At 45.2% G+C, this 23,543-nt stretch overlaps 1 protein-coding gene across 4 annotated transcripts in view; it reads left to right on the forward strand.

The window, feature by feature from the left end:
• Positions 1-23,543, forward strand: part of LOC310830093 (transmembrane protease serine 11A-like) — a 70,092-nt gene that overhangs the window by 29,909 nt on the left and 16,640 nt on the right. For 3 of the 4 annotated variants that reach the window (XM_083709643.1, XM_083709646.1, XM_083709645.1), the window contains 6 exons: positions 4,631-4,782; positions 7,392-7,513; positions 8,835-8,953; positions 9,835-9,902; positions 14,090-14,253; positions 18,407-18,445. In XM_083709643.1, the coding sequence (XP_083565769.1) occupies positions 7,393-7,513; positions 8,835-8,953; positions 9,835-9,902; positions 14,090-14,253; positions 18,407-18,445 (511 nt within the window). In that variant the 5' untranslated portion in view covers positions 4,631-4,782; position 7,392. The remainder of the gene's footprint in view (positions 1-4,630; positions 4,783-7,391; positions 7,514-8,834; positions 8,954-9,834; positions 9,903-14,089; positions 14,254-18,406; positions 18,446-23,543) is intronic. The other variant, XM_083709644.1, reaches the window with a different exon arrangement.

A 23,543-nucleotide genomic window follows, 5' to 3' on the forward strand; every position in this document is an offset into this window, starting at 1 on the left:
TAAAGTGGTGCTTCAGGTTAAGAACGGACCTCCAGAATGAATTACCGGTAAGTACTTAACCCGAGGTACCACTGTATGTGTGATGTGTGTGTGTATGTTGAGATTGTATGCAAACCTAAACTGAATTCCCTAAAAGCATAAACTTAAAATTCTGAATCTCCCTAGCAAGTCACAGCATTATCCCTTAATTATCTCCTTGAGGATGATGTTCCTGCAGGTAGAACATGTGCCATCCAATCTTTGCAGTGAACATATCTTGTCAGTCTTGTAGATGAACTTTCCTGTGTTGCTTGCTAAGATCTGTCCCAGGTAATGTTGCTCAGCATATAATACAGTCATACCTCGGGTTGAATATGCTTAATATTGAGCGTGTTCAAGTTGCGCTCCGCGGCAACCCGGAAGTAACGGAGCACACTAATTTCGGGTTTCGCGGCTCGCGCATGCGCAGACTCTCAAAATGATGCCACGCGCATGCGCAGAAATGGCGAAAAGCGACGCACGTGTGCGCAGATGTGCTGTCGCTAGTTACATTTGCTTCTGGATGTGAACGTGGCTCCAGAATGGATCCTGTTCGCTTCCCGTGGTACCACTATACAAAGGGCAATATACATAGAATCATAGAATAGAATCATAGAGTTGGAAGAGACAACAAGGGCCATCGAGTCCAACCCCCTGCCAAGCAGGAAACACCATCAGAGCACTCCTGACATATGGTTGTCAAGCCTCTGCTTAAAGACCTCCAAAGAAGGAGACTCCACCATACTCCTTGGCAGCAAATTCCACTGTCGAACAGCTCTTACTGTCAGGAAGTTCTTCCTAATGTTTAGGTGGAATCTTCTTTCTTGTAGTTTGGATCCATTGCTCCGTGTCCACTTCTCTGGAGCAGCAGAAAACAACCTTTCTCCCTCCTCTATGTGACATCCTTTTATATATTTGAACATGGCTATCATATCACCCCTTAACCTCCTCTTCTCCAGGCTAAACATGCCCAGCTCCCTTAGCCGTTCCTCATAAGGCATCGTTTCCAGGCCTTTGACCATTTTGGTTGCCCTCCTCTGGACATGTTCCAGTTTGTCAGTGTCCTTCTTGAACTGTGGTACCCAGAACTGGACACAGTACTCCAGGTGAGGTCTGACCAGAGCAGAATACAGTGGCACTATTACTTCCCTTGATCTAGATGCTATACTCCTATTGATGCAGCCCAGAATTGCATTGGCTTTTTTAGCTGCCGCGTCACACTGTTGGCTCATGTCAAGTTTGTGGTCAACCAAGACTCCTAGATCCTTTTCACATGTACTGCTCTCAAGCCAGGTGTCACCCATCTTGTATTTGTGCCTCTCATTTTTTTTGCCCAAGTGCAATACTTTACATTTCTCCCTGTTAAAATTCATCTTGTTTGTTTTGGCCCAGTTCTCTAATCTGTCAAGGTCGTTTTGAAGTGTGATCCTGTCCTCTGGGGTGTTAGCCACCCCTCCCAGTTTGGTGTCATCTGCAAATTTGATCAGGATGCCCTTGAGTCCATCATCCAAGTCGTTGATAAAGATGTTGAATAAGACCGGGCCCAAGAGAGAACCCTGTGGCACCCCACTAGTCACTCTTCTCCAGGATGAAGAGGAACCATTGATGAGCACCCTTTGGGTTCAGTCAGTCAGCCAGTTACAAATCCACTGAGTGGTAGCACAGTCAAGACCGCATTTTACCAGCTTCTTTACAAGAATATCATGGGGTACCTTGTCAAATGCCTTGCTGAAATCAAGGTAGGCTACATCCACTGCGTTCCCTTCATCTACCAGGCTTGTAATTCTGTCAAAAAACGAGATCAGGTTAGTCTGACATGACTTATTTTTCAGAAATCCATGCTGACTATTGGTGATCACAGCATTCCTTTCTAGGTGCTCAAAGACTGTTTGCTTAATGATCTGCTCCAGAATCATCCCTGGTATTGATGTCAGACTGACTGGGCGGTAATTATTTGGGTCCTCTTTTCCCCTTTTTGAAAATAGGGACAACATTTGCCCTCCTCCAGTTTGCCGGGACTATACAATCGCGTGTGCAAGATCTATAACCTGTTTTTAAATCACAAGGGGAGCTGTGCTCAGAATGTGGCTCATGACTTTGTAAAAGAGAGGCTTAGTGGGTTAGGAACAGTTTATTGATGATACCACTGGATATTTTGATTGTTCCTGTGTATAGCAGATCATTGGAGAGCAAAAATGGAGGAGAATAACTGAATCAGCTGGTATTCAAAGCGCCATTCATTGTCAAGGCAACGTGTTGGAGATAAAATGTGACTGTAGAGAAGAACAGTCATATTTGAGAAGTGGCATATTTGAGAAATGACTATTCCATAGTCCTTAGCCAATAATGGCTGATAGAAAAATGATGGAGATACAGTGTTGTAGTGAAATAATATCTGAAATGCTGGCATGAGTTGCGATAGTTTTGTTTTCAGTCTGTCCCCATCTTGTCTCCCTAACCCCCACCTTCCTTGTACCCATTTCTCAATCCTAGAAATGGCATTATTGGTTGCAGCTCCTGGTGGCACCATGGCGTTCAGGAATGTGTGATGATGGCAGGATGACATTATGGGCTGTGACATTACACAGATGTAACAGTTATCATGCCTTGTTGTGTGTGTTCCCATACAACTACAGTGGTACCTCGGGTTACATACGCTTCAGGTTACAGTCTCTACTAACCCAGAAATAGTGCTTCAGGTTAAGAACTTTGCTTCAGGATGAGAACAGAAATTGCATGGCGGCAGTGGGAGGTCCCATTAGCTAAAGTGTTGCTTCAGGTTAAGAACAGTTTCAGGTTAAGAACGGACCTCCAGAACGAATTAAGTACTTAACCCGAGGTACCACTGTATAATAAATTAAAGAGGAACTGGTGCTAATTTGCTGCAGATGTTGAGCACAGGTCCTTGACAATAACATTCCAGTTTGCTAGGTGCTATCCTTTAAAAAAAAAACCTCTCAGATCTACCCTGAAAGCAAATCTCAAGTTTTTGAATTTCCATATGAAATTGAATTGTTTGTTTACTTGGAAAAACACTTCATATCTCTAAAGAACTCTGGCTCCAACACTTGATGGAAAATCAAAGGAGATGAGTTCATTTACTATTTTGGCCCACGCTAATCTGGGTAAACAACTCTGTCAATTTAAGCTGTTTCGGCATAATGAGGAATTTGCATCACAAATTCACGAGTTGCCCATTACAAAGTCATGACTAATTTATAAGCAGCAAAATGCTTGGTGAATTCGAATGCAAAGTTCACAGTTGCAAAAATGACACGGTTCTCTGTTCTGTTCTTCCTTGTTCACAAAATAGCATGTTAGTTTCTTTCAGTTCAGCTGGACAGCATGTAGGCCCCCGTTGTGCTTTGTCACAACCTGGGTGTGATGTGGGGTTTTCGTTGTTGTCCTTATTGAACCCAGTAAATTGTGAGAGAATGTGGGCAATCCCATAACAAGGATTTGCTTGAAATTACTCAACACAAATACTGTAGATGTGTCTCCAGGTAGCTTTGTAATTTGAAGAAAACATTGGGTGAATCAGAGTGGGAAGTTCTCTGCTCTCATTAAAGTTCAATCAAAACCAGGAACCGAAGACCTTCTGTTTCATGGGTAGTGTTATGTACTAACTCTGGATCCTAGAACAATAGGCAAGTAGGATCCTAGAATGCAACAACTGATTGGCTTGCAGGAAAAGGCCAATCAGGCTCCAGGAGGGTAGCAGAATCAGCCAATCAGACGGGACTCATTGTGTAAATAATGTATATAAAAGCCTGAGGTTTGGGGGCAATTCAATCACTGTTTTACAAGCTGCAATGAAGAGCATGAAATCACTACAGGACTCTGAGAATATTTCACAGTTCATCTCCCAAATATTGGGAGAGATTTTTTTTTTAAAAAAAATATTGCTTTCCCCCTTTGATGTTTTTAGCTGTTCTTATTTTATCTGTAAGCTTCCATGAGTCCGTTGTCCATTGTAATAGTAATTTCAGGGGGTCTACTTGTGAGTATGACATAACATTGGCTACAATCCAATACTTTAGGTAAAGATGGCAGTTTGTTCACCTTCAGGCAGGTACAAAATTTTGCCTGGCTGGTTGCTCTCCCCAGACCAGCAAGGAAGTGAATTAAGATGGTTCTGTAATTGGAAGAAAGACTGTTAGGAGGAACCAAGGTTTCATGGGTGGGGGAACATAAAGCCATGGAAAATAATATCTGATGGGGGGTCTCTGGGGAGAGGCTACCTGGCTGTTTTCCTAGTCGAAGCTGAGAGCCCAGATTCCTTGATGTTCTTCACCTAACTACAGATTCATATCCCAAATACAATGAAATGACCTCACCATTGAAATTGTTGACAGCATATTCTTGGAGTTAGCGCCACTGCCTTGCTTGGGTTCTCTTCTGCCCATCCAGTATTAGTAGGGCAGCTAAAAATTAGGTGATGCATCACAAAGAGGAGGTGAAAGGAGGACACGGATTTGCATTAATTGTATATGTGCTAATTAAATTAGATGTAAATTAAAACAACACTTACAGTCATTTAAATAGAAGTAAAAGGCATCCCATAATAGTGGAGAAGACTGTGACCAGATGACCTGCTTTGTTTGTTGTCCAGGTGCCAACTCATGATGCACAATTTCAAGGCCCCTTCTGCTCTCCCGTCTTCAAGCTCTTTATCTTTAAACCAGACTTAGACTGGAAAGTGCTTCAAACAGAGGACTACTTCACATAGAGAACTGTCCCCTGATAGCCCTTCAAGAGTAGAAGGTAAAGTAATATGTCCATAGCCCTAGTTTTACTCAGTTTTCTGGTTGATGCCTGCATTCTGGACCAAGAGACATTTCCAAGCACTTTTCTTAGACACTCCCACTCTCAAGGTACCTTATAGCCATCCAATCTGGGTGTTGCTACAGTATGGATGATCGTGGCCAAACTAGGACATCAGCTGAACTGCACACCACACCAGTAGAAATATCCCCCAGAGTCATCTGAAAACCATTTGGATCCATCAGTCTAAGGGTTGACTACTGAAATTGGTCCCTTATCCCCAGCAGAATTTTGAGGATGCTATGAGGCCATACATCACCAAATGATGATCTGCCCATGCCAATGAAGCATATCTATGTTCCTGAGTCAAAATCTCAGATCACCTCCCTCTTGTCCAGTAAGTTAAAGGTAAAGGGACCCCTTGACCATTCGGTCCAGTTGTGACCGACTCTGGGGTTGAGGCGCTCATCTCGCTTTATTGGCCGTGGGAGCCGGCATACAGCTTCCAGGTCATGTGGCTAGCATGAGTAAGCTGCTTCTGGCGAACCAGAGCAGCGCACGGAAATGCCGTTTACCTTCTCGCCAGAGTGGTACCTATTTATCTACTTGCACATTGACATGCTTTCAAACTGCTAGGTTGGCAGGAGCAGGGACCGAGCAACGGGAGCTCTCCCCATCACGGGGAATCGAACTGCCGACCTTCTGATCGGCAAGTCCTAGGCTCTGTGGTTTAACTCCATCTCCTGTCTAGTACAAAGCACCAAATCAAGGATGTGACCTGTCAAATGTGTAAGATCAGATGATCTGATCTGAGACAGACCCATGGTTGCAACGGAGGCCATGAAATACTGATAGAGGGAGCCTCTTCATAGATGTTGAAGTTCCCTCAAATCAACCAGTTCCTCCAACAGCACCCACAAACCATCTCCATCAGCTCAGACACAGAAACTGTTTGCAGTGGAACAGATGGCATCCTAAGAGAATGTCTATCCTGTCTCAAGAGCTCAGCACCGGCTACAGAGAGGTTTCGGGGCAGAAATCTGGTGGTGGAGATGGGATTGTGGTAGACTGTGACAACTCTTCTCTCAGCCCATAGAGCCTTGGCTACCACAATACTTGATGGGAACAACTGAGCGAGACAAATCTTTCACTCACTATGTTCATCCAGAATTCTTGGCGTCACATGGTTTACCAGCATTGACTGATTTGATGTTAATTCACTAGTTAGTACTACTAAGATGGATAACTAATAGGACAAGCAGGGAGCCCCAAGCTCAGTGAAGGACCAGAGGTGTTCACAGCCTACAGCTGCCTGATCTCCTTTCTCCTTCCTTGGTCCATTCATGAATAATCTCCAACCACCAACACACTACCAAGCACAGGACTAGCCTTCTCACTCACTTGAATTCCAAGTCAACCCCACCCCACATACCGTATTTTTCACTCTTTAAGACACACCCGACCATAAGACGCACCTAGTTTTAGGAGGAGGAGAACAAGAAAAAAAATATTCTCTCCCTCTCTGCGCAGCACCTCTCCAGCGAAGCGAAGTCAGAACAGCAAGAGGGATCGCTGCGCAGCAAAAGCAGCGATCCCTCTCGCTCTCCTGGCTTCAGGGATAGCTTTGCAGCCTGCATTCGCTCCATAAGATGCACACACATTTCCCCTTACTTTTTAGGAGGGAAAAAGTGAGTCTTATAGAGTGAAAAATACGGTGATTCGCATTTGCATTTCTATACTGATCCTTGGTTTCCTAGTAGAGATTTGAATCTTTTAAAATTTAATTTAATTTTTAAATCTTTTAATGTAAGAATGCTTAACAACTGAACTCACAGTAGACGTCATACTAATTATACTATCTGGTAGGAGAGAGATGATGGAGCGGGTGGAATACATGGAAGTAACCTCTCAGAATGGGTGCATGTTACATTTATTTTTTTTAAGGCACCCCAAAAAATTCACACAAAGGCAAAAGGGCGAGAAAACAAACGGGGCATTCCTGGTAACTAGAGAGAGCTGAGTCCTGTTTGCTCAGACAATTCACAGTCACGTATGGGAGAGACCCTGGCTGCCTCTGCTGGTCCTATACCACGGCTTAGTTGCTGGCCTTCCACCTCCTGACAGGTGGGGGAGGACATGTCTATAGAGGGGAGCCTACTCTGCAAACATAAGGACCGTACCCTGAACACAGAGGTTCTGAATAGGAAATGCAGAGCAGCCCTCCTTTCATGTACATGCTCCCATCCCACAATTCATGGACAGCGAGGGGATGAGATGTGGTGTGGTGAGACCCTGCTTTCCCCCTCATGCGATCATGACTTGCATAAGGGATAATACCCAAACAGGGCTTTGAAGCTCATAGGATCTAAGTGAAAGTGATATCCATTTCACTTAAGTTTACGTGGACAGATAATTCATTGCATTTTTAATGTACTTACTGAATTCTAAGATAATGGTTTACAAGAAAACAGAGCACACTTTCATAGTGGGCATTTAAAATGTGATTGAAAACTGATGCTATTAATCTCTGGTTATTTTATCGTGGCGGGTGCCAATCTCCCCACTCTGTGTTTTCAAGTATAATTCTTTCATTTTCACCCTTCTCTCAGAATGGCTAGGACTGAAACAAGAACGAGATACCTGGAGCCTTGGATGATTGCGCTGATTGTCCTAGCAGCGTTTGCAGTCGTAGCCCTTGTCGTCGGCCTGCTGGTTTATTTTTTGGTATACGGTGAGTGCATCAGTTGTTACCAATCCATCTGGCCTGAACTGCTTTCTGTTTTCAAGCTTTTCAAACGTTAAAATGGTCTCAACCAGGCTTTGTGATCAAGACAACCTCTAGCCCAGGGCATGCACCCTGGAACATGTGTTTTGAGGTTCTGCAGGGTGCTGTCGTCTCCCCAGTGCTGTTTTACATCTATATGAAGCCATTGGGAGTGGTCATGAGGAGTTTTGGAGCACAGTGTCTCTATATGCCAGTGGTGGCGAACCTTTTAGAGACCGAGTGCCTAAACTCTGCAAACCAAAACCCACTTATTTATCGCAAAGTGCCCAGAGTTGTTGAGATTTTTGTTGAGGTTTTTTTGGGGGGGCTCCCCAAAATTTTGGAGCTTTTTTGGGGGTGTTGCAAAAGTTGTTTTGCTTTTTTTTGGAGGGGGTGCCCCAAAGCTGCTGAGCTTTTTTGGGGGGAGAGAGAACAATGACTCGCTGGAACTAACGTGCAGCTGGAACTAATGCCCCACAAATAAAATAACCCAGAGATGCATTTTAAATAAAAGCACACATTCTACTCATGTAAAAACACACTGATTTCTGGACTGTCCACGGGCCGGATTTTATAATGAATGATTTTAGAGTATTGTGTTGTATTGTTTTGTTGTTGTTAGCTGCCCTGCGCCCAGCTTCGGCTGGGGAGGGCGGAATATAAATAAAATTTATTATTATTATTATTATTATTATTTAGAAGGTGATTGGGTCGGATCCGGCCCCTGGGCCTTAGTTTGCCTCCCCATGCTTTAGTGTCATCAGCTCAGTATTATGAAATATTCTGCCAGTGGAGACTCAAGTAGACCCCTTCTGTGCCAACTTTAAATGCCTGATGAAAACTTTTTTTCCCCACCAGGTCTATGTAGGCAATGAACTTCCCCCAACAGTTAGCTGATTTCTGATTTTAACTTTTTGTCTATGTTTTTACTGTGTGGTTGTATGGGTTATTACTGTAAACTGCGGTGATACCTTTTATGAATAGCAGTAAACAAATATTTCTATGGACAAATAAATATGCTTTAAATTTATGGTGTATGTATGCAGCCTGGGGCACCATACATATTCCTGGGCAAATGAAAGGCAGGGAGCAGCCTGCTACTCTCCCTTCTCTGCAGAGAGAGATATGAAAGCGCTCTGTTTCAGAGTTAAAAACACAGAGCGCCTCTGTCAGGGATTGCTCACCTCTGCGCCACGATCTTGTAGATAGCATGAGCCACATTGGGGCGAAGTAAAGAGAAGATGAACATTCTTTAACGTCTTCCTTTCCTCCTCTTCCTTTGTTGCAGATCAGAAGTTGTTCTTTTACAATGCTTCCTTTAGAATCACTAATGAGCCATACCAACCAAGTTTGGAAAAACAGACCTCAAAAGAATTTAGAGACCTGAGCTCTACCATTGAGACTATTGTAAGTGAAAATGGCTTTCTTTCTTTCTCCCTCCCTCATTCTAAACACCACTTTTTGTGCAAAAAGAAAAATAACTGACGAAAGCTGGGGTGACATGAGGAATAAACCAGGTTGCCTGTGCTGATTGCCGAAGAATTGATGCTTTTGAATTATGGTGCTGGAGGAGACTCTTGAGAGTCCCATGGACTGCAAGAAGATCAAACCTTTCCATTCTTAAGGAAATCAGCCCTGAGTGTTCACTGGAAGGACAGATCCTGAAGCTGAGGCTCCAGTACTTTGGCCACCTCATGAGAAGAGAAGACTCCCTGGAAAAGACCCTGATGTTGGGAAAGATGGAGGGCACAAGGAGAAGGGACGGCAGAGGACGAGATGGTTGGACAGTGTTCTCGACGCTACCAGCATGAGTTTGACCAAACTGCGGGAGGCAGTGGAAGACAGGAGTGCCTGGCGTGCTCTGGTCCAGGGGGTCACGAAGAGGCGGACACAACTAAACTACTAAACAACAACAACAACAAAGCCTGGGCACAGCAATCTAGAATCTGATGCAAAGTTATCAAGGGCTATTCTTGTAAGCCTGGCCATAATTTTAGCGGGAACGTGAAGTATTCTTTTTCTGTCAGCTGTTTTATTTTATCTACCAGCCATGTGTTTACTATTCTTAAAAAAACAAATGCAAACCCTAAATGTTCTTCATAAATTGCAAAGTACAGCATGACAAACACCACATGGTGATGATAAACAATAGCTAAGTCTACAGAGGTTGCAAGTTATTTTGATTAATTTTGTGGCGCAGAGATTTTCAAATGTGTGTGAAATTTCTCTGAGGCATTCTGGGATGAACTTGCCTAATATCATTTTCCTTCCTTTCTTCCTTTCAACAGATTAATGAGGCATTTGAAGGTACTCCGTTGAAGAAAAGGAAGATCAAATCGCAAGTCGTAAATCTACGGTATGTAAAGCAAATGTTTTATGGCCAAAAGTGACGCTTGGAATACAGTGGTACCTTGGGTTACATACACTTCAGGTTACAGACTCCACTAACCCAGAAATAGTACCTCAGGTTAAGAACTTTGCTTCAGGATAAGAACAGAAATCGTGCAGCGGCGGCGCAGTGGCAGCAGGAGGCCCCATTAGCTAAAGTGGTGCTTCAGGTTAAGAACAGTTTCAGGTTAAGAACGGACCTCCAGAACGAATTAAGTACTTAACCCGAGGTACCACTGTAAATTTAACTGTAAATCAGCTTGCCCAAGACACTGAATTGGCCTTAACTTCTAGTTGCAATGGGGAACCTTTTTTCCTTTTGGCCCAAGGTCTGAATTCACTCTTGGGGGCTGCACTTGCACGCCAGGAGTGGACATGGCCATTCCAATGCCTGCTCAGAATGATCTGATGACCAGGGGGGTGGCGTGGCGAGCTGCTCACGGAGTCTGCCTGGCAGACGCAAGCCCCACAGTGCCGTTTCTGGCAGCGCAGGGCCCCGACCCACTGTGTCACTCCCAGGGGAGACACGTGGCTCGGGCGCGCTGTAGGCCAGGCCCCGTGGTAAGTGCCACCCCTCGTGGTGTGCCATTTTGTCACCCCCTCAGGGATGACACCCAGGGCGGACTGCACCCCCACCCCTCCCTTCCTATGTGTCACGGTCCGGTTCACAGGCGGTCGAAGTCCTGGCTGGTGACGGCGGGACCGGGGGCAAGATGGCAGGGTGGGAGCAGGAACAGGAGTCCAGAAGCCAGGAGTCAGGAAGCCAAGACTCCAAGGGTCAGAGAGCCTGGAGTCAAGAAGGCAAGGGTCCAAGGGTTAGGAAGCAAGGAGTCATCAAGTCAAAGGTCTGAGGATCAAAAAATGAGAGTCACGAAGTCAAGGGTCCGAGGATCAAGGAGCAAGGAGTCAAACACAGCAAGGCAGGGAGCATGTTGCTGTGGCAAAGAGCCGAAGGGAAAATGCTGACCTTATATCCCTTCCCGGCTCAGTTACCAATCGGCCTCACCTGTGTGGCCGTGCCTTGCCTCTCCAGAACAAACTTAGGAAGGCCCTAGTCCTGCGAAGCCCTACTGGTCACAGGGCCTGGCTCCTCCACGCACTCCTGACACTACGCCCCTGGGGAGGAGGCAATTTCCACTTCCATCAGGGAACTGTGTATAGGTTCTCCTCAGCATATCGACGCATCCCTTTTGTTTATTACTCATTCCATTTTGATTATGTACACATCATGACTCAGTTTCTGAGTCTGCTGTTCAAATGATGATGAGATATGATACTGCATTCCACTTTTACGCTGTTATTTACCCCCAAAATTCAGAGAAGCTTACGGGTAGTTCCTACGCAGTACCCCATGGTAGCAACTTACAGGACCAGACCTGCTTACTTTTGCCAGCATTAATTTTATTCCTTTCATCCCACACTGCTTCCAAAGAGCTCATTATGGTCTGTGCAGTGGGGCAAATGGGACTTGTGCTTTTCTCTCACACACCTCAGACTGGTTGTTGGTTACGGGCTCATTAACTTGATTGCTCTCCAGTGAAATTGGATGCCTGATTTTTTTTTTTTAATGGCTTTGCCAACAGCGTATTTAAATACAAATATCACCCTCTTCTTAGTTATAAATCCAGCTGCCGGATCTTAAAAGTAGGTGGGATGATTTAAAAACCATTAATCGTTCCGTAGCTCAATAACTTTTTAGATGTTTATAAAGATAACCGTGCCTGAGTTGCTGTGCTGGGAACAGATGACTTGCAAGAAATGGGAATAAATTCCCATCTTCTTGCTTGCGTGTGTGTGCAGTGCACCTGAGGGAATGAAAATGGCAATATCCAAGGTGAGAAATGGTGGCGTCTAGAGGCAGACGCCACAAACAGTTCCGCCAGGGCTCCACAGAGCCAGGCTTTTACATCTGCATCATGTAATCTATGACTAATAGGATGGATGAGGTGGCTGTCTCTCAGGTTCAAGGTGTCACTAAGGACAGCAAACAGAAGAGAGACAGATATGATCTGAGGAATACATCATGCACAAGCCATATTAAAATGAATGGAAGCTTGCAAGGACACAGTTTTGGGGTGGTAGACTGATTGAAAATCCCACCTCCCTCAGAACAGATTGCTGCCCTCGTCACAAGGGAGGCCCATTCTAGTCCTTTTTCAGGGAGCTAAAATTGTTTGATGGGGCTTACACCCAATGGTTGAATTGCCCTCCTTTCTCCCCACCCCTTTTCAACTTTTTCAAAGCTCCTCTCAGAATGCAGCTCATTTTGGCAACCAGGGAAAGAGGCTTTGCTCCCAGCGGAGCTAAAAACAGATGTTGCACCTTCCAAAAGTGAGACCCCAGGAACTTTTCAGAGAGTCCCACCCTCAAGTTTTGGAGGGCAACCCGAAATGTCTTGTTTGAGCAGTGGTGTAGTGGGAGGGGGCATGGGGTGGTTGCCCTGGGCACAAATTGTTAAAGGTAAAGGTAAAGTGACCCCTGACCATTAGGTCCAGTCGTGGCCGACTCTGGGGTTGCGGCGCTCATCTCGCTTTATTGGCTGAGGGAGCCGGCGTACAGCTTCCGGGTCATGTGGCCAGCAGGACTAAGCCGCTTCTGGCAAACCAGAGCAGCGCACGGAAACGCTGTTTACCTTCCCACCAGAGCGGTACCTATTTATCTACTTGCACTTTGACGCACTTTCAAACTGCTAGGTTGGCAGGAGCAGGGACCGAGAAATGGGAGCTCACCCCGTTGCATAGATTCGAACCGCTGACCTTCTGATTGGCGAGTCCTAGGCTCTGTGGTTTAACCCACAGCAGGGGGTGCAGAATTTCAAAACCCAGTTCTCCCTGCGTGCCTCTGTTGCTGGTCTCTGTTGAAAACGGCTTCTCCCTGAGAACCAGGAAGTGACCTATCCAGATAATGGAACACCTCTTCTTTTCTTATCTCTGTGGCTGTGATCTGCTGGGTGACGTGGATGCCATTAGGCAGTCAAATGTGTTAGGCAGTTGAATCCGTTTCCCTCTCACCACCCTCTACATATCCCCGGACTCTGGCAACCCATGCTACACCGCTGTGCTTGAGAGCTATTGCTCAGCAATATTTCTTACACAGCCCCCGTTCATTCCAAAGAGGAGCTGAGTTATGCAAGAGGGGAGGACATCTGGGCAGTGGAGGCTGGTCCATTAGGGCCAAGTGGGCACTCCCCCACCCAGCTTAGCTTGCCTTAGCAAGCCTCTACCTCCTTACTTACAACCAGGCTAATGGAGGTGGTAGGCACTGCTGATACAGCCTCCTCCTCCTCACTCCCTACATGTTGCCTTTGTAGAACCCAGGAAGGAGAATCATAGAATCATAGAGTTGGAAGAGACCACAAGGGCCATCGAGTCCAACCCCCTGCCAAGCAGGAAACACCATCAGAGCACTCCTGACATACGGTTGTCAAGCCTCTGCTTAAAGACCTCCAAAGAAGGAGACTCCACCACACTCCTTGGCAGCAAATTCCACTGTCGAACAGCTCTCACTGTCAGGAAGTTCTTCCTCATGTTTAGGTGGAATCTTCTTTCTTATAGTTTGGATCCATTGCTCCGTGTCCGCTTCTCTGGAGCAGCAGAAAACAACCTTTCTCCCTCCTCTATGTGACATCCTTTTATATATTTGAACATGGCTATCATATCACCCCTTAACCTCCTCTTCTCCAGGCTAAACATGCCCAGCTCCCTTAGCCGTTCCTCATAAGGCATCGTTTCCAGGCCTTTGACCATTTTGGTTGCCCTCCTCTGGACACGTTCCAGTTTGTCAGTGTCCTTCTTGAACTGTGGTGCCCAGAACTGGACACAGTACTCCAGGTGAGGTCTGACCAGAGCAGAATACAGTGGCGCTATTACTTCCCTTGATCTAGATGCTATACTCCTATTGATGAGACCAAAACTCGAATTACTGGCTCTGGGCTTCACCTGCCTTCTGCCTTATCAGTCTGAATGGGTGACAGCCTCCATTGCATCCCGGCGAACTGTGTACCATATCAATTAGTAGGAGGTGGAGGTGCTCTTTCATTTTCTTCCACCTCAGTTGCCCAGAAGTCTCAGGCCAGCCTCCCCTGTGCAGAAAGTTCTAGTAGAAGATACCCCGGCTTGTGGGATCAGCTGTCTGAGGCTTTGTTTTTCTTTGCAGTGAAGACTACAATGGCGTGCTTGCAGACGTGGTGCTGGTGTTTAGGTTCATTGCCTCGGATAGGAAAGAGGCCCTCTGGATGAGTGTGAATGATCTTTTGCTGAGGAGGCTGAGGTTGCCAACATGGCCCTTGAGAATTGACCTTTCGTCTTACAAGCTCAGAGGCAAGTGTCAGACCTTATTACCTTTTAAAATCTTGACCCGATTCCTCCCCCCATGTTTTCCTTTCTTTGCTTTGTGCCCTGAAGCATATGATGTTGCCTCATGAATTTATTACCTGCTCCCCTTCCTTGCATCTCGTGGACAAACTTCCCCCATTGATTTTTGCTATGGAGCCACCTGCTAAGTTCTGCCCCACAATTTCCAGCCTGCCAAGTTTACCCCTGTCTTCCAGCTCATGCCTTGTATTTCATCAGCTCTCCCAGCTGGCTGTGCTTAGGAATTACGCAATCAGGGATGTGGGTGGCGCTTTGGGTTAAACCACAGAGCCTAGGACTTGCTGATCAGAAGGTTGGCAGTTTAAATCCCCGTGACAGGGTGAACTTCCATTGCTCTGTCCCTGCTCCTGCCAACCTAGCAGTTTGAAAGCATGAAGTGCAAGTAGATAAATAGGTACCGCTCCAGCGGGAAGGTAAATGGCATTTCCGTGCGCTGCTCCGGTTCGCCAGAAGTGGCTTAGTCATGCTGGCCACATGACCCGGAAGCTGTACGCTGGCTCCCTCGGCCAATAAAGCAAGATGAGCGCCGCAACCCCAGAGTTGGCCACGACTGGACCAAATGGTCAAGGGTCCCTTTACCCTTTACATTTACAGGACTAGGGGGTTACATACCAAGGCATTTTGGGCATACTGTATTATATCTATTTTTGATTGAGAGACAGAGCTGATAGATTAGGGTAAAGGTAAAGGTAAAGGTAAAGGTAAAGGTAAAGGGACCCCTGACCATTAGGTCCAGTCATGGCCGACTCTGGGGTTGCGGCGCTCATCTCGCTTTATTGGCTGAGGGAGCCGGCGTACAGCTTCCGGGTCATGTGGCCAGCAGGACTAAGCCGCTTCTGGTGAACCAGAGCAGCGCATAGAAATGCCGTTTTCCTTCCTGCCGGAGCGGTACCTATTTATCTACTTGCACTTTGACGTGCTTTCGAACTGCTAGGTTGGCAGGAGCAGGGACCGAACAACGGGAGCTCACCCCGTTGTGGGGATTTGAACCACCGACCTTCTGATTGGCAAGTCTTGGGCTCTGTGGTTTAACCCAAAGCGCCACCCACGTCCTTATAGATTAGATTATGTAGGTACCTCTGTGACCCTTGTATAATGCCGCCAATCAAAAAGTGGGTTGTTTGGCTAATTCATGCCCCAAATGAGTAGTATGGAGCTGAAAAGGTGCTTCTGGCACAACCTCATCAGGTCTGTGATAGAGGGCAACGCCATTATTGACGTTGAGATGGTCTCAGAGCCAGCTTTAGTGACAGAAGTATGGATGAGGTTGCACTGTGCCTTCAATGACCTGCTTAGAAAAGCATTCCTGGAGAAATGCGGGGAGCAGTTAATACTTCTAACCAAATGAGCTTATGGACCTTCTAGGCATTTTGGCAATAAAGTTTAATGGGACATATAATCATCTGTTTCTTCCTGACACAGTGTGGGAGACAGATAGATCTAACCAACAGGGCATGTGGTTCCACCACAAAATTCTCTGGAGCTGTTCAAGAACATGGCCATACTCTTCCACAATAGTAGTAATAGTAACAACAACAACAACAACAACAACAACAACAACAACATGTTATTTATATGCCACCCATCTGATTGGGTTGCCCCAGCCACTCTGGGTGGCTTCCAACAAATAAAATGCATTAAACACAGTGAAACATCAAATATTAAAAGCTCCCCTATACAGGGCTGCCTTCAGATGTCTTCTAAAAGTCAGATAGTTGTTAATTTCCTTGACATCTGACGGGAGGGCGTTCCACAGGGCGGGTGCGGCTACCCTAGAAGGCCCTCTGCTTCCACCCATTTCCATGGGGCTTGTGCAAGAGGGTCAGATCTGCCTGTCTCTCAAATAGTCCAACAGGGCTCAACACTTATGTAGTTCCTCCCAACTATGGAAAAGCAGTGGTGTGGTGATTAGTGAGGTGGTCCTCATGCGTGTGCTTATTGGGCTACATCTTAATCCTATTTTGAAAGGAAGAGTCAGGGTTTATCCACACTAAACCTTTGCCCCACGCTTATGAGGCACAGGCCCACCTGTCTGAGTACCCTTTTTCCTGCCCCAGAGTTTCCCCACACAAAAAAACTGCTCTTTAAAGCTGTAGCACAGCAAATGGCAATTCGGGTTTTTTGTGGGGAATGCTCTGGAGCAAAAAAAATAAAAAGTGTTTGGAGCTTTAATGCGCAGACTGTGCCTGGGAAGAGCAGAGGAAAGGTAAGAGTTGCACGGCAACCAGTCATCCTGTAACAAATAATTAGCTAATTCATTTGGTAATTAACTCTGGTTGACTTATTAATATCCATAACATAGTCTTTTCATAAGAGTCTTTGATTAATAAATGATTTGGATTTAAATATGTGCAATGACAAACATCGCCCATTTTTTAAAAAATGCACGAGTTGCACTATGCAAATTGCTGCACTGGGAATGAATAATACGATAATAGATTATAGCTTTATCCCTACAAATGAAAAGGCTGTCATGATTGGCAGGTGACAGTTCCACACCACGACTGGCGCAAGCTACTTGTGGATGTTGCATTATATACCTGAGGATGAGGGATGTGTGAAACTATTACTGCTCTGGCCCCCGAAGATGAGACCAAGTCTTCTGAAATCTCTTTTGGCTCCTGCTGAAATAACCTCAGGAACTTCCCCAACGTTTGCAATGAGTTTCACATTGCAACAGGTCTGAGATCTGCAAGGCTCTATGCCTCTGATAAGCCACCTGGGCAACCAGCGGGAAAAGTGGATAGGAAGAATATTTTTCTCCCTCTATCCTTATACCAGAGCCCAGGGTCATCCCAGAAAGCGGAACGGTGGGACTCAGGGCAGATAAAATGAGAGGCTTCTTCACAATGCTGCATCAATAAACTATGGCATTTGTTTCCACAAGATGGTCACTAACTTGGACAAATTTACAAGGTGCATTAGATCAATTTATGGAGGCTATCAGTTGCTACTAGTCTTGATGGCTATTTTACTTCCACTGTCACAGTCAGAATGTCTATGAATGCCTGTTCTTGGGGAGCAAGAAGGGGAAGAGGGTTATTTTTGTCATGTCCTGGTTGTGGTTTTCGCAGAGGTATTTGGTTGAGATCCTGGACTAGATGAAAAAGATCTTTAAATCAACATTTGCAAAGAAGACATAAACATTTCTACTTGGAATTTTAGGCAGTGATATCCCGAAAAATCTAAGAGAAATATTTTTATATGCAACAACCGCTGCCCGGTTATTAATTGCATCAAACTGAAAAGGGGGGAAAGTACCAACAGTAAGGGAATGGAAGAATAAGTTATTAAACTATGCAGAATTGGCTCAACTGACAGACAGATTAAGGGGAAATACAAAACAATCATTTACGCAAAAATGGGATATGTTCAAGAAATACCTACAAAAATATAACGACATAACATCTATGGCAGTGTTTGAATGACCCTTGTGTAAATTAAATACTGCAAAGCAAGGAACAATGGTACGATATGTTATAAGAAAGTACTAGAAACTATAGTAAGAGTAAGGTAAGAAGTATAAGTATCATATTTTTCACTCTATAATACACACCAGACCATAAGACTCACCTAGTTTTTGGAGGAGGAAAGCAAGAAAAAAAATATTCTGAATCCCAGAAGCCAGAACAGCAAGAAGGATCGCTGCACAGCGAAAGCAGCGATCCCTCTTGCTGTTCTGGCTTCTGGGATAGCTGCGCAGCCTGCATTCACTCCATAAGACGCACACACATTTCCCCTTACTTTTTAGGAGGGAAAAAGTGAGTCTTATAGAGCAAAAAATAAGGTACATTTGATGTCGTAAATGTAACTTACATCGGGAAATGACAGGAAGTCTGTTTTCATATTATTTAGTTTATTGGATTTTTTGCTTTGGTTTACTTTGGTTTAATTAGAAATTATAAGAAAACAGCATGTGCAAATACAAGTTTAAATCAAGAGAGAGAGAGAGAGAGAGAGAGATGCTGGACTAGATAAGACATTGCTATGATCCAGTTCTTAACTAAAAGCTCAGTTTTGCAAGCAGAGTCTTTCCCATCCATGGAAATAGTTGCAAGTAACAGTGCTAACATGACTGCCTCTTTGCCTTATTTTCCAGAGATTAATAAAGCCAATGGTGAACATCTTATCAGCAATTGTAAGTACTAAAAACTGGGTGGTGTTCCAAAAGGGGGTTGCAAGAAATGGCATTGCTTTGGCACTGTGCTTGAATCTTGTTGCATTCTGGATGGCTCTTTGTTGACCGCCATGTATTTGCAGTCTGAACGGCAGATGGGAGACCATTTTAAAGACTCTCTCTTTAACGATTCCTTCTGCAGCTCTGAAGCTGTACTGGGTGTGTGGGCTGGAGAATGGAGGTTACTGAGGGCCATGCACCACTAAGATGCTTGTCGGTCAAGATACTACAAAGTATGCTGAGTTTTAAATGGGTATCCACGGCATTTTGGTTCTGCAAAAAGTCTTTAGTATTCCCTGGTCAATGTAAAACGTGAATATAGTGCACCCCACAGCAGCTGTCAAAAAGTAAAAAATTAGATAAGCAAGTCAACTTGAAAAGAAGTGTTTTAATTTAGACTGCTAGCACGAGCTAGGACCCCTCTTCAAAAAAAAAGAGGTCCCAAGGGCCAGCAGAAAAGACAGTGCCAGTGGTCCACTGTCAGGAATGGTTGGTGGGTGCTAGTAGAGATAAGAGTCCGGCAATCCAGCCATATTTACAAAGATTTATTAGTTTCTTCATGCTATTTAGGTAAAGGTACCCCTGTCCGTACAGGCCAGTCTTGACAGACTCTAGGGTTGTGCGCTCATCTCACTCTAGAGGCCGGGAGCCAGCACTGTCCGCAGACACTTCTGGGTCACGTGGCCAGCGTGACGAAGCTGCTCTGGCGAACTGGCACCAGAGCAGCACACGGAAACGCCGTTTACCTTCCCACTATAAAGCGGTACCTATTTATCTACTTGCACCCGGGGGTGCTTTTGAACTGCTAGGTGGGCAGGAGCTGGGACCGAACGACGGGAGCTCACCCCGCCGCAGGGATTCGAACCGCCGACCATGCGATCGGCAAGTCCTAGGCGCTGAGGTTTTACCCACAGCGCCACCCGTGTCCTGTTCAAGCTATTTACAAGAGCTCAAAAAGTCTGTCTCCATCATGGTGAGTCAGTTGCCTCGACTGAAGAGGCTTTCCGTTTTCCCCAGCATACCCATTTCCTGAGCCCAACCCCCTTCCTTCCTCTGTTACGAGAGTGGCTGGGCCCTGGAAGTGGCCCCCTCCTCTCAGATTCATTGCCTCCTGACAGCCCTTTGCCACCTTCCTCGTCAGAGGAAGAGCAGCTGCTAATTAACGGAGCCTGATCTCTGTAAGTCCCCATTCTCTCCCCCTTCTCTGCCTCCAATTCCCTGACATCCACACATAGAATTGGTTTAGGAAGTACAGCCAGCCATTATAACAGATGTGATTTAAAACTGCCCAAGCAGGTATTCAGGGACAACCATGATGAACCTCAGCCTTTCTCCTGAACCCCGTGGAACCAGGCAAGGTGGCACTCTGAGCACTTGGACAGTGTAGCTCTGGGTGGCTCACAAACACACGGTACATAAATGCATCGGAAATATAATATCATATAAAGCAGCAATACCATAAAGCACCATTCCAACTTGCACACCCCTTTTATCCAAAATACGTTTAATTTTTTTAAAAAATAATATTTATTAAGAGTTTAAAGATTACAAAAAGAAAGAAAGAAAATTAAACAAAACAATATAATACAATACCAAAAACAAAAACAAAAACACAACATAGAACACTGAATTAACAAAACAAAACAAGAACAATAAAAAAATCCAATATTCTCAAACTTATCTTTCAATCACTTGTTTCTTCGACTTCCTCACGCCTCCCTTTTTGTATTCCATATCAATTAACTGTTTCAGCAATTCCTTTCCATCTTCTGTCCTGTAATTTATCTTAACATATTCTAACCTTGTTTTTTTCCCTTTAATACATTAACAATCTATCTGTACCTAGTTCCTTATAACATTTCTGCCAAAGCCATATAACTTCATTCCACCATTTTTCTAAAGCTCATTAATTTTACAATATTTCTGTAAATAATCTTTAAATTCTTTCCAATCTTCTTCCACCGACTCTTCTCCCTGGTCTCGGATTCTGCCAGTCATTTCCGCCAGTTCCATATAGTCCATCAACCTTATCTGCCATTCTTCCCGGGTGGGTGAATCTTGTGTCTTCCAATACTTCGCGATGAGTATCCTTGCTGCTGTATCCAAAATACGTTTAAAGCTGTTCACGTGAGCCAAGCTTGCAACAGCCGCTAGCAACAACTCTGACCACATTTCTAGGTTTTGGATTGCTACTCAGTTGCTATCTTTACAGTGGTGCCTCTAGATGTGAACGGGATCCGTTCCGGAGCCCCGTTTGCATCTAGAAGCAAACATAACCAGCGATGGCACATCTGCACACGTGCACATCGCTTTTTGCTGCTTCTGCGCATGCACGTGACGTCATTTTGAGCGTCTGCGCATGTGCAAGCGGCGAAAGCTAGAAGTAACACACTCCATTACTTCCGGGTTGCTGCAGAGCACAACTCGAACGTGCTCATCCCGAAGCACATTCAACCCGAGGTATGACTGTACTGACCTGGTTTTCCAGTTTTCTTGGTCTAACCTAGGATGTATAGATACTATTTTACAACTTTGCTTAACATATATGGGATAAACAAAACCAGAAGAGATTCCCATGGACCTGCCATAGCAGCATTAGCAAACAGAATATTCTCCCAAATTTTACCTTTACAGTTTCTGGCACTAAAACTGTAGCACAGAGGCCAGAATAATAGTGAGTCTTCCCTCTCATTAGGAAGAACTTCTTGACAGTAAGAGCTGTTCAACAGTGGAATTTGCTGCCAAGGAGTGTGGTGGAGTCTCCTTCTTTGGATGTCTTTAAGCAGAGGCTTGACAACCATATGTCAGGAGTGCTCTGATGGTGTTTCCTGCTTGGCAGGGGGTTGGACTCAATGGCCCTTGTGGTCTCTTCCAACTCTATGATTCTATGATTCTCTCGGCCAAGACCCAAATGTAAGCTGATTTCAGGGCATGCCATTTTTAGTTGCTGCTAGCTCCTGTTCTGCTAGTCAACACTTTCGTTAATTGTTAAAGTGTTTTCTATTTAAGACATTTCTGCCCCACCTTTATGACTCCAAGCTCTCTTAAGGTATATTCCATAAAAACAACAATATCTACCACTCAGAAAATTAATAAACCAGAGACAGACATCCATCCCAGAACCAAAGTATAAACATAACCAAGACCTACAGCAACAAATGAGCACAACAAATAAAGCCCTTTCAAGGGAAAGCCAGCAAAAACAGTTGGACTGCCTGATTTCCAACAGGATATGCAGAGCCGTCTTTCCCATTGGGCTTACTGGCGCGTTGCGCCAGGGCGCCAGCCTCTCGGGGCGCCCCAGTGAGTGGGGGAGCTGTGTGGCTTTGCCGGTGGCCTCCCCTTTTCCTGCACACCCGCCAGCTGTGCCCTGTCAACCATATGGCTGGCAGGTGTGCAGCTTCCTTCCCAAGCCTTCGTGGGAGGAGAGCGATCTCCGCAGAGGCTTGGGAAAAGGTCAACAACTCTGGGAAATGGGTGGTGGTGCTCCAGAAGGATCTTTGCACCATGGCGCCGGATATGCTTAAGACGGCCCTGAGGATATGGTAGGCCACATTGTGAAGCACCTGAATTTTCTGAGCCATCTTTAAGTGCAGCCTCATGCAGAGTGCATTGCACTAACCCATTGTGGACTTAACTAGAACATGTACAACTGCGACTAGATCTGATTTCTCTAGACAGTGCCATTGTTGGCATACCAGCCTAAAGGGATATAATGTGATCCTGCCATCACTGCCACCACCTAGGCTGACGAGGCAGATTCCCAAACTACGTATTTAATCCATTGGGAGAGTGTAATCCCATTGGAAACAACCTTCCAGAGCAAGTGATCTTCTTTCTCAAAGGACCTCTGTCTTGCCTAGATTCAGCCTCAGATTGTTCACCCTATTGCACCCCAGAAACACCTCCAGACACTAGTTTAGGAATTAGGATAAGAATGGCAACAGGGCATATTCTTATCATTAGCCATAATTGCAGGGAAAGAAGATTATGATCTTTTTGGCAGCGGGTGTAACCAGTTTGATATATTCCTGGCGACTCGCGTACAATATGGATTTGCATGCTTCTACGTACAAGAGAGTTGTCATTCAACCATTGGTGATATATGCTAGGAAATATGAGCTGCATCCAGAGTTCTCCCAAATAACTTGGAGACTTGCTTATGCTCCGTTGGCTAATATGGAACAGACATGTAAGTTTGAATGCCAGCATTATTGGTCCTGAAAACCCAGCTACTAGCAATCAGTAATCCTGTTAGCTTCTGAGATCACAGCTCGTTGACCATATATTTTCAAGCATATATTTACATTCATTAGAGCGAGATACTTGCTTCTTTTATGAGATTTATAGACAAGGAAGTTGTGTATCCTTCATATGCATCTGTGCTCTGTTTGCTGCTTCCACAGAATGCCCACAAACCTGATAAAGGGTTGCCCACCAGTTTTGTGCATGACTATAAACTGTTCGTATGGAATTTTGCAAATGCCTGCCTGCCTGCTAGAATCTAAATGCCTGTAATACACACACAAAGGACTGCTGCCAACTCTTTTCTGTGATTTATGTTAGCTCCCACACTCTTTTGTTTGAAGTGTCCTGTTTAGAGAAAGAAAGCAAAAAAGCCCCTTCAAGCTGTGGGTGAGGACTGACTCACCATGCAGGTTTTCGGGGAGTCCATTATTCCTTTCTTGTGTGTTGTAAGAGGCAGATTACAGAAAGGGGGGAAAAAAGTATCACAATGCTAAGCCTTGTCGCTTGCAAATGCTGTGTGCCTGGGGCTTAGCCGCCAGAAAGTATTTGGGAACTCCCACATCATCTTCTGAACAACTTTGTCACCTTGACATTTCATAGTACAAATGGGGACAAATTTCCTCCCCAAGGGTGTCCCTCATCACCACGGAGCATCGTGGTCTCCAGGAAAATGTCTCCTTGAAGCTGTAGGAAGGATTTTTGGGTTAAAGAACGGTGTTGTTGTTTAGTTGTTTAGTCGTGTCCGACTCTTCGTGACCCCCTGGACCAGAGCACGCCAGGCACTCCTGTCTTCCACTGCCTCCCGCAGTTT

Source organism: Podarcis gaigeae, assembly GCF_964106915.1.
Source record: "Podarcis gaigeae genome assembly, chromosome: 13".
Taxonomy (NCBI): Eukaryota; Metazoa; Chordata; class Lepidosauria; order Squamata; family Lacertidae; genus Podarcis; species Podarcis gaigeae.